We start from the raw sequence: 10,750 nt of genomic DNA, 5'->3' as shown, positions 1-10,750 counted from the left end.
TTAAAGGTGCTGCAGCTTAAGTGGGCTTTTTAGTGTCTTTCTGTGGTGGCTGCGGGCAGATCATCTCTTTAGGAATTTAGACAGATATAAATCTCTGCTGGCCTATGAATACCTGGTAACCCCAGTTTAGGTCATGTTCATGTTTAAATTGCACACACATTGCACCCTGAAAATAGTGTCAGTTATATTGGATAGAATTACAAATATATGTTAATCAAGCTGCAAACAAGGCAGTTTTTATAAATAGCTGAAAACATGAATATTTTCCAGCCATTATGTAACAAGTATCCACAGCCACACTAACAGCTCTGAGAGCTTGTACTAGCTTGTTTTAATTGTTTTCTTTTGTTTGTCTTCATTTTGCATTTTGTCTTGTAAAGCACTTTGTAGCTTATCTTATTCACACAAAACCACAAATGTCAACCACACAGCGGTACCAGAAGAAAAGTCAGAGGATCACCCAGATTTGTATGATTTAACACCTGGGGACAATGAATGTAAAATTTTGTATGAATCCATCTAATAGATGTCTAGATATTTCACAGTATAAGAGATCTCTCTGACCTGTTGGTGGTGCTGGACCAAAAAAAAATCAGGGGATCACCAAAATCTATGGGATTCCACAAATCTCTGTGCAAAATTAAACGTCTATTTATCTGGTAGTTGTTGAGATATTTCACTCCATAGAGCTGTGCTGTTAGCATGGCATCTCTCACTATTCTTCATACCAATTAACAACAAAGAGCAGCCTCAGCAGATTTCATAGATGTGAAGCCTGACATTTAGACAGGCAAGACAAATGGACAGAGCTGAAGTTATTTAACTTCGACGACTGCATGATTGTCCTGTGATCCAGTCTGGATGTAGGAGACCAGCTTTAGAAGCTTTTTTATTATTGCAAATTGATGCAGGATAATGGAAATCATCAAAGGATGACTGAAGGTTTGTTTAGTGGTGTCATCAAGGCTTCAATCATCTCAGCATTAGAGGGCAGGTAGGAGGCAGGAAGATGCTCATGTTAATGCACAGACAGGATGTTGGCCTCATCATAAAGAACTGATATGTTGACATATGTCTTGTATTAGCTCTGGGTTGTTTCTAACATTGCATTACATCCTGAAAGATTACCAGCACTCAGATTGAAGGACTGCCTCACGTGGAGAGGCCATGCATTATTGAGGACTGTTTGTTCTTCTGAAGAGGTCCCAAAGCAGGGAAAAGTTTCGCTTTTAACACAACAATGATGACCTAAGAGGTCAAAGGTCACTGGGACTTCAATCCTCTGGGCTTGCAGGCAGACAACAGTCTCTGTGTTGCAAAGGACAATAGACTTCTCAGGAGGAGTTGGCGGCGTCTGCTCTCAGAGAGAACGCAGAATAAGTGACTTGATGAGGAGGAATGTCGAGCACGTCTGTGATTGAAATGCAGCGGAGTCTCAGTTCATAAGATTCAGTCAGAGGTTAGTGATATTTCAGTCCAGAATCAGAGCTGTTTGTTCTGTTTTTATCTCAACATTTCATCTGGTGACTGGAGCCAGGTTTGTTGGGTGCATGTTTTAGAAGCTTTAAACCCAGACCAATAAATAATTTGAGGTTAGCGACTCTCTCTGGGAACAGGCAACCTTCCGATCCTCGCTGTTACATATATCATAATTATCTGATGTTAGCGGTCATGATTCTGTATTTACTTTGTGACGACGTGATGGTTATATTATCGTTGCACCAGTTTTACCTCGGCCTCCTTCAAAGACCTTTACTGCAACCACTGATTTCCCATAATTCCTTTAAACATCCCCCCAGAATACATAGTTTTCAGCTGCGGGTTGTACATGAAGAGTATTACAGAATGAGCAAATTGAGCAACAGCAAATTAAAAGACAAGTAAATGTCCTGTCCTCATGTCTTAAAGCTTCAAAAGTAAAAGTACGCACTGTATCCAGAATGCCCACCGTTAAAATAGTATAACATATATTATGTTATGTTATTTATTGCTATTATTATCATTATAAACAGATTCAAATCAGCCTGAGAGATTGACAACACCTGGGTCAGCATGTAGAGCTTTTAATTTGAAATGTAGCCAGTATTTACATCTGTTAAATAAATTTAAGTGGAGTACAGTATTCCCTTGAAATGTAGTGGAGGTATAAAGTATACCTAAGAACCTAAAATTGTATGTAGCATAGTACTTGAGTAAATGTACTTAGTTACTTTCCATGACTGTATTTGCCCAGTAAATCAGCATCTAGCTTATTTTTATAGCCCATCCTCCACAGTTTACACCAACATCAACACATGAAGCTGCTCTTACTGCTGGATGAGCTGCTCAGCATCATCAACAGGAGAAAGACCACAAACTGATGATGGATGAAACAACAAACAACAACTGGTGAGTGATTTATCTAGTGTTCCTGTTGAGGGTTCATTAGGTGCCTAATGCACATCTAATCTGATTCTAGTTTAATCATTAAAAGCACAAACAATAGTGCTTCCCCCTCACAAAAACAGACCTTGATTGAAGTTGAGCCTCATCCTGTAATATAATAACCTTGTTAAGAGCTGCATAGTATCCATGATAATCCGACCAATCATCAGGCACTGCATTAGGTGTAATGTGATTGTAACTGGGAACTGACTGTGTAATTTCAAAGTTTCCTGCTGAGCCTGCAAAATCTGCTCTGCTCTAACACATGTTTTTATTTAGGAGATGTTCATATTGATCACAGTGGAGAAAAGCAAAAAAGGGTCAGTAGGGGCAAAGGATTACAATAAGCATGAACCAAAATATTACTTAATAATAAAAGACAATACAGACAGAAAATTAAATGGTCAAAAAAGTATGTCTTTTGTCTGCTGATATTCCCCTGCTCTATACTGTTTCATAAAGAATAACTATATATCACTTATATAAGTATTTAAAACATTGTTTATAACACACTATAAAGTAGTTGTACACCATTATATAGAGATGTTTATGTGTTTACCCCTATAAAAACATATTTTATGTTTCAACACCTGTGTTTTACTATATTAATTAATTATTAATTAATGAATTAATTAATTATCTGTTTCCACAACTTGTGGATGTGTGCAAATATATTAATTTACACTTAAATACACTTACAACTACATAAAGTCTGTTATAAAGCATTTATTAATGTTCACATACTTATGTTTACTTGTTCATTAATGATTAAAAAAAAAAAAAAAAAAAAAGTGTTTCCATAGCAGTAACATGTTCTTATTGTTCTTATTAAGCCTGCTGTATCTGTGCTGTTCAGTGGAGAGTGTATTGAGCACTCTCCGGCCAACAGGGGGCGCTCTGTGCGTGCGTCAGAGGAGGGAGGGGAGCCAACATGGCGGCAACTGTAACTGTGCCACTGCTGATTTGTTTAGCATCATTTTCACTACCAATTAGCTCTTCCACACTCAATGAGCCTTGTTACAAACCTATCAGAGACGACAGGCCAGACTTTGTCAAGTAAGTGACGATAAAATTTACATTTCTCATCGACACGGACATATTTTAATGATTTTTGGCTCGTTGTTTACCTCAGAGTGAACTAACGTTACTCACGAGTTATGATTGTGATTGAGGAGATGATACGTATTAACGCCGGGACATTAACCGTTATCGATTTAACCGTTATCAATGTTGCTAGGTAACGAGGTTGGTTACGAGTGTGTTCTCACATACAATATTTGTAATGAATCTGTAGTTGTTACTTCATAGTAACGTAACTAGTAACCCAGCCTGATGTTATAAGTTATTTTAACTCATAATGTGAAAGATGAAAAACATATTCGTTAACCTGTGGGTTTATGGGTCAGTTAACGCACTGGTTCGCGTTTTTATCATGGACGCAGTATGAAACAACTACCCCCTGGATACACACAAACCCCCCACCACGTAGCCATCTCCAGACTCAAAACGTCTGTAGTCGCTTTGTGTCTTTTTACGGTCGTTTTGTATCTCCTTGTTGTGATTTTCTTCAACATCATTCATACGTCTGTTCGTGGTCATGTTGCCTCTCTTTTTGACTGTTTCACATCACTTTGTGGTCGTTTTATGTCTTTTAACTAAGCTCTATGACTAGCAAACACGAAATATTAACACCATACTTTATACAGGGGCCTGGGAGTTCAGGGAGGCCCTGGGTCTGGGCCCTTTAGGCCCATTCAATAATCCATCCATGGTTTTTACTATGTGATGTTTTTTATTTTTCTCTCCATTATATTAAGTATGACTCATGCCTCTCTTGAAAATGCCTGATTAAATAAAGCTTATTTGTCTATGCAACATCTGCCATTATGAACCAGAATATGTGTTTTGCACTCTGTCTGACCCACATGGTCACGCAGTCCTGAGAGGAGGTATGTAATTAGTCCAAAAGTGAACCTTTTAAGACAAGATGAGCCTTACCCTTCACTTATTTCAGGACACAAGCCCGGCCGCATGAGTACCTGAAGGTGTCGGACCTCCCTCTGTCGTGGGACTGGAGGAACATCAAGGGGAAGAATTATGTGAGCGTCACGAGGAACCAACACATCCCCCAATACTGTGGCTCCTGCTGGGCCATGGGAGCCACCAGTGCATTAGCTGGTAACCATGACAACAGAGAGAAGGAGGGAGGGAGGGAGGGAGGAAACAAGATAAGAAAAAAAAGATGGATAGAATAAATATGATGCATACAGTTTGTATATAATTATGTAAATTCACAGTATGCTTGTTATACACATTGGCTGTACTGTTTTATATTAATGTGGCAGCACTGGCGTAGTGAGAAACATCCACAGGAGAAATAAAATACTGTAACTCCCTGAGGAGATTTTACCATTTCAGCTTGGTAATATTTAATATGTTCTTTTGTCAAAGACCGTATCAACATCAAACGTGGAGGAGCGTGGCCGTCGGCCTACCTGTCAGTCCAGAACGTGATAGACTGTGGAGGGGCTGGCTCTTGTTACGGAGGAGATCACCTGAGAGTCTACGCCTACGCCCACGAGAGAGGCATCCCTGATGAGACCTGCAACAACTACCAAGCCAAAAACCAAAGTAAAAAAATACACAATTACTTCTGTAATCACTATATCTGCTGTTAAAGTTACAGTATGTGGACAGAGATACTTTTGGTACTTTGGGGAAGACCCGTTTGTGTTTCAACTTGACAGTCCCCTGGAGTACAAAACTAGGTCCATAAAGAAATGGTTTCCCAGTCTGTTCCAACCCAACCCTGACCTCTGTCCCTCTCAACACACCTTTGGGATGAACTGGGATACCGAGTGTGATCCAGGCCTCATCATCCATCATCAGTGGCCTCTTTTAAACAGAGACAGTCTCAGTTAAGAAGACCCCTCATTATGCCGCCTTTGCTTGTCTACACTGAACCATACAAAGGCAGGATAATGCTGCCTTCCTGTGTAATTTTAGCAATGCTTGTATGCTAAAATCAGAGGAGTAGCGTGACACAACAAAGTCGACGTCTGTCCCACTGTACCAGCTTTCCCTTTTACACAGATGTCGATTTGGCTCTGTGACTACTTCCACTACCAGCTTGAAAGTGGAGCACCAATGTCTCCTCTGATCCCATGTTCGTACCTTATACAGAACAGCGAGGCAGAACAAAGGTGCAACATTCCCAAATTGAACAGGCTGTGTAAAAGGGGCTGATGGCTAATCTCACTAATGCTCTTGTGGCTAAAATGGGAACAAATCCCTGCAGCCAGGTTCCAAAATCTGGTGGAGAGCCTGAAACCAGAAAGGTGGAGGCTGTTACAGAAGCATATTAGTACTGTTTGGAGTTAAGTGGAAAAACACAATGAATCAATGTCTGCTGTTTGTTTTGTCATCTTAAGGACAGATATCTCTTTAAATGATAGTTGTTTGTTTTGGATCTGCAACAGCACAGTTAAAATTTCAAGATTGAGATCATTAAAAAGTGACAGGATCTTCTTCTTCTTGTTTGTGATGGTCCACAGAGTGTGAGCTGTTTAACCAGTGCGGCACCTGCTCCTTCTTTGAATCGTGTGCGGTGGTGAAAAACTACACCGTGTGGAAAGTGGGAGACTACGGAGAAGTTTCTGGAAGAGACAAGATGAAAGCTGAGATTTACACCAACGGGCCCATCAGGTAGTGTAATCATCCTCCCCAGTCATTTCTAATTATTCATCCACCTACATCCTCCGTGTGAAGGAGGAGATTCAGCCTAAACTTTACACAGAGCAATTCTTAATCACAGTCGAGTTTTTATTAGTAGAAGTATGTTTAATATATTAAAAACCTTTGAGGACATTTTACAGCACCAGGTGCTTTTTTATTTAGCTTGGATATATCTTAAAATTCAGTAAATTATATGAACCTTAATAAAAATTAATTTATTTAAACAAAAATAGCTGTTCTTTACCTTAATCTGCCCATATATATGATTTAACAACCTAAACTAGCTGTGATTCTTTTAGCGAAGGTTTGGCTTTGACAGCTTTATATTGTCTTCATATTAATTCCATGCAGTATTAACAAGGTCTTAAAAAGTTCTTCATACTACACCTGCAGATATGAAAGATCAAACTGTCCAGAGATGTTCTGTAAAATTATTTTCAGGCATCATGTCACAGCCTGTAGTTCCAATGCTTTATAAACACTGGCTGAGAATTTCAGGATTGTAGACGGTAGTTTTGGAAAAGAGAAAAAAACACCTGAGAATGTCTAAATAAATTATGTGTACAAATTATACAGTATAAACAGTAAGTGATTCAAAGATCCTTCAGGGAGAAGAACTGCTTTTTGTGAACATCTGAGAGCAGCTTCAAGGTGGAAAATTGTGTGTGAAACTTAGCGCTCAAGGTTCCCACACTGCATAAAACACATTTAAGTTTCAGTACAAATTTTGGCTTTCACAGCAAAAAAGCATAGCCGAAAAAAAACAGAGCTCAATTTTGACCCTTATTCCAGCCTGTAGAAATGCTCTTTCTAAGATTTGTAATGACACGAGCGATCTCTTGTCTTTCAGTTGTGCCCTCATGGCCACTGATGGCCTGGAGAAGTACTCTGGAGGGATCTTCTCCGAGTTTCACCCCCTCTCTTTACCGAATCACATCGTGTCTGTGGCCGGCTGGGGTGTGGCGGAGGACGGGACAGAGTACTGGATCGTTAGGAACTCCTGGGGAGAGTTTTGGGTTGGTTTTCCTCTCTCTCTCTCTCTCTCTCTCTCTCTCTCTGCACCACACCCTGCCTGCACAGCCGCCTGCCCTCAGTAGCTGCAGCTAAAATTACTTACGAACTACACTACTTTGCAAGTCATGAATTTCTCTCTCATGGGCGCAGTGTTCAAGTAGAAGGGTTTCAGGGAAGAACAAGTCATTTTCTCTGACAGTGTGCTTCTTGCTTGCAGGGTAAATAATGTTTTGTTGTTGTTGTTGTTTCAGGGGGAACATGGCTGGGCGAGAATAGTCACCAGTGCTTATAAAGGAGGAAAAGGCAACTGGTTCAACTTGGGTATTGAGAAAAACTGTGCATATGGAGACCCTGTTGTTACATAGACACCCAAATAAATTGATTTTGTCATGTTGGGTTTATTGATATAACTACTGATGATCTGAGTAAGTTTGAAAATTAAAGGAGTAGTTCAACATTTTATGACTCCATGTTGGTGGGAGCTGTGGTCAGCTGGTTGTCCGTCTGTCCCGTGCTTGTGAGGGCAGAATATCAGGAACACCATGAGAGACTTTCTCTAAATTTGGCACAACAGTTACTTGGACTCAATGATGAACTGTCAGAGGTCAAAGGTCACTGTGACTTCATAAAACATGTTTTTGGCCACAACTAAAAAAATTTCACACAAATGTCTACTTGGATAAAATGATGACGTGATGGCATTTTCTATCCAAAAGGTCAAAGGTCAATTGCTATGTGACATCATAATGCTCTGCAAAAAATAGCCTGGCCATTCTCAGGCACAAAGGGGGAGATTGTGACCATATTTACTGCAATTTGATTGGTTGGCAGAGGCACACAACCATTAGGTGGTGATCACAGACTGTATATAAAGGCTGTTTTATATACAGTCTATGGTGGTGATTCTAGTTACGAAATATGTTACTTTGTTTTCTTGCTAAGAGTTAAACCAAAGTGTAAAAAGCCAGTTTGATGTTTTACATGGGTTTTTTTCATGAACTACAGTATTTCCAGGCTGGGAGAAGAAACTTTGTGGAGTCTCAGCTGGTTTAGACCGAGAAATAGTTCCACAAAAATAACACAACACGTTGCTTTTACGCTTCCAGGCCAACAGATTCACCCTGTTTCCAGTCATAATGCTAAGCTAAGCTAAGCTAATCACCCTCTACCTTCTTATCTAAAGCACAGACGTGAGAGTTTTGACAAGGTTCAAGATCCATTAAAAGAGGGAAGATAAGCTTCATTTTGATGTCCACTGAAAACTTGTAATTAATGCATTATTTTTTCACAATTTATAGAAAGACAGAAAGCCTCATTATTACAGATTTATATGTTCATTCAGCTCAAGTTAATTTAATTTTAGAGCTCTCCACATGAACTCTCTAAGCTCAACCACATTCAGACACTCAATTTAAATAAATACAAACACAGCATTGGCACACAATTTGGCTGAAATAATAACCTGAAAGGATGACCTGCTCCTGAAATCAATTTTAAGCTTCAATTAACTCATTCTCAGGATAGAAAAAAAGAAGAAGAAGAAAAAACACAGTCTGCTAAAACTGCAGATTCTTCACTTCAGATCCATGATCACACAGTTCTAGGGGAAACTCTGGCTTTGGATGACAGGCGAGCTGAGTCACTCACATTTAAATTCACCTGTGGTGAAACAGCGTTGGCAGGTCTGAGGAAAGAGGAGCTTACAGTTACCTCTTTTTCACTGCATAACATCTGCACAAACGACTTCTAATGAGCATCAGGAGGTCGACCAGTCAGACTAATTTAACACGAATCAAATCTGGTCTGTCACAGTATCACAGAGAAGCAGGGCATGCTACTGTACAAGCAGCTCCTTTTAACACGAGCAGGGTGCTGTTTTCCTCTAACATGCAAATGCAAGTCGCATGGAAATTGTCTTTTGTCGCCTTCATTTGTTAGGTTAATGACAGCAGGGGTGTTTTCTGCAGATCTGAAGAAGCAACAGCCATTAAAGACATGGAGCTCACATCCTCAGTAGTTTTTCTGAAATTATAGGAGAGTTAACGTTCTACAATTTAAAAAGCACCAACTCTGTAGCTGTCATATTTTTAGACTCAATGTATTAAAATTCAACTACTTCTAGGCTGAGAAAAAAATTAGTTAATAATAAACGATTAAACCTTTTATTCCACCACCAGAGTTTTATGCCCAGCTGGGAAATTAAAGTTGTAGGTGTGAAGAGTAACGCCTCTGCACTGACTGCAAACCACTGATTTATTTAAATGGACAACGTTTTGATCCCAGTCAGTTCTGCATTATGTGAAAATGTTTAAATCCACACCCACAAATACACCAAAACGCTCAGTGATAACAGGAGCAGTTAAAGGGGAACGCCGCCAAATAAAGTTCAGAGTTATTCAGCCTGTGAACAGTTTTATGTCGGATGAAAACCATCCAAAGTTTAATGATTTCATCAGTCAGTACTGAGTTGCATTATGGGAAATGCAGGGTCCAGTATTTTTGGGATGTCTCGGCCTCTGCTGTTCTACTTTTTATAAAACATCTAATGTGAGTCCTGCAGCTTTATCACTGTAAAACTAAATCACTGGAGCACTTGTTCTGGTTCCTGGGGAGTATTTTGACAGAGGCGCACTTTGTGAATTCGAATGAGTTTTTTCACAAAGAAACTGAAAGAGTAGTACGACTGTAACATTTATACCATGCTGTTTTGATAACTGCTCCCCATTTAAATCCCTCAAGAGACCAGCTGATTATTTTTCTATCATGTCCACACCCTGTTGTTTGCACACAGCTCTCTCACATACAGTATATTCATACACTATGTTATATAGTTCACTATGTTATATAGTTCACATTCATTATACCATTATACTCCCCTATCATCCAATCTCAGGGTGACAAACATCTCAAAATGAAAGGAGTTTACAGTGAAATCTCAATTACAAGTAGGTAAATCCAGTCAGAGACAATAAAACAAAAATATCAAAAATATAAACAGTTTTAAGCTTCAAATGCACAACATCTCTACATACAGCATAATTATTACTGTCCTGTAGGATATAGGATATTCCATTAATATACACTAACATAAATGTATATTATGATCCACACTCTGGGGAACTATTAGCAGAAAGCGATACCATGAATATAAACACATTAAAGACTTTAATTGCATATTTCAGATGTATTATTGTCTCTGTACTCCTACTGTTTTGGACTGAATCACCTCAGAGTCAGTGTGCAGGCGTTGCCCTTTTCAATAACGTTGCACCTACACGTGATGTCTTCATAATTAGACACATGTTAAACTGAATTTCAGAGACTAGATTTCTTGTGGTGGTTCTGGTGGTTCTGGTTTCTTCTTGGTGGTTATGGGAGACATAGGCTCATGACTTGTGAACCCCTTTTCCTTCCTGGCTGCAGCCCTGGTCTTGTAGATGAGTCCCTGTGTCAAAATCTAGTTTTAAGACTTAGATTGTTTTAGTTCATTTGTTGTTAAGTTTGTTAAATCAGAATCATTAGAGATCTGTAAGGCTGCAGCAATCATTTTTAATTGTTAATATATCTGATAATAATG

At 39.2% G+C, this 10,750-nt stretch overlaps 1 protein-coding gene across 1 annotated transcript; it reads left to right on the top strand.

Moving 5' to 3' along the window:
• Positions 1-3,314: 3,314 nt before the first annotated feature.
• On the top strand, positions 3,315-7,630 carry LOC108884246 (cathepsin Z). The gene is made up of 6 exons (XM_018678042.2): positions 3,315-3,480; positions 4,439-4,602; positions 4,876-5,055; positions 5,979-6,129; positions 7,010-7,175; positions 7,425-7,630. The coding sequence occupies exons 1-6, from the start codon at positions 3,356-3,358 to the stop codon at positions 7,536-7,538; spliced, it is 900 nt and encodes a 299-aa protein (XP_018533558.1). The 5' UTR covers positions 3,315-3,355; the 3' UTR covers positions 7,539-7,630.
• Positions 7,631-10,750: the final 3,120 nt, after the last annotated feature.

Source organism: Lates calcarifer, linkage group LG4 (genome assembly GCF_001640805.2).
Source record: "Lates calcarifer isolate ASB-BC8 linkage group LG4, TLL_Latcal_v3, whole genome shotgun sequence".
NCBI lineage: Eukaryota > Metazoa > Chordata > Actinopteri > Centropomidae > Lates > Lates calcarifer.
Note: the sequence above shows the minus strand (reverse complement) of the source record. Positions and strands in the feature narration are given on the sequence as shown.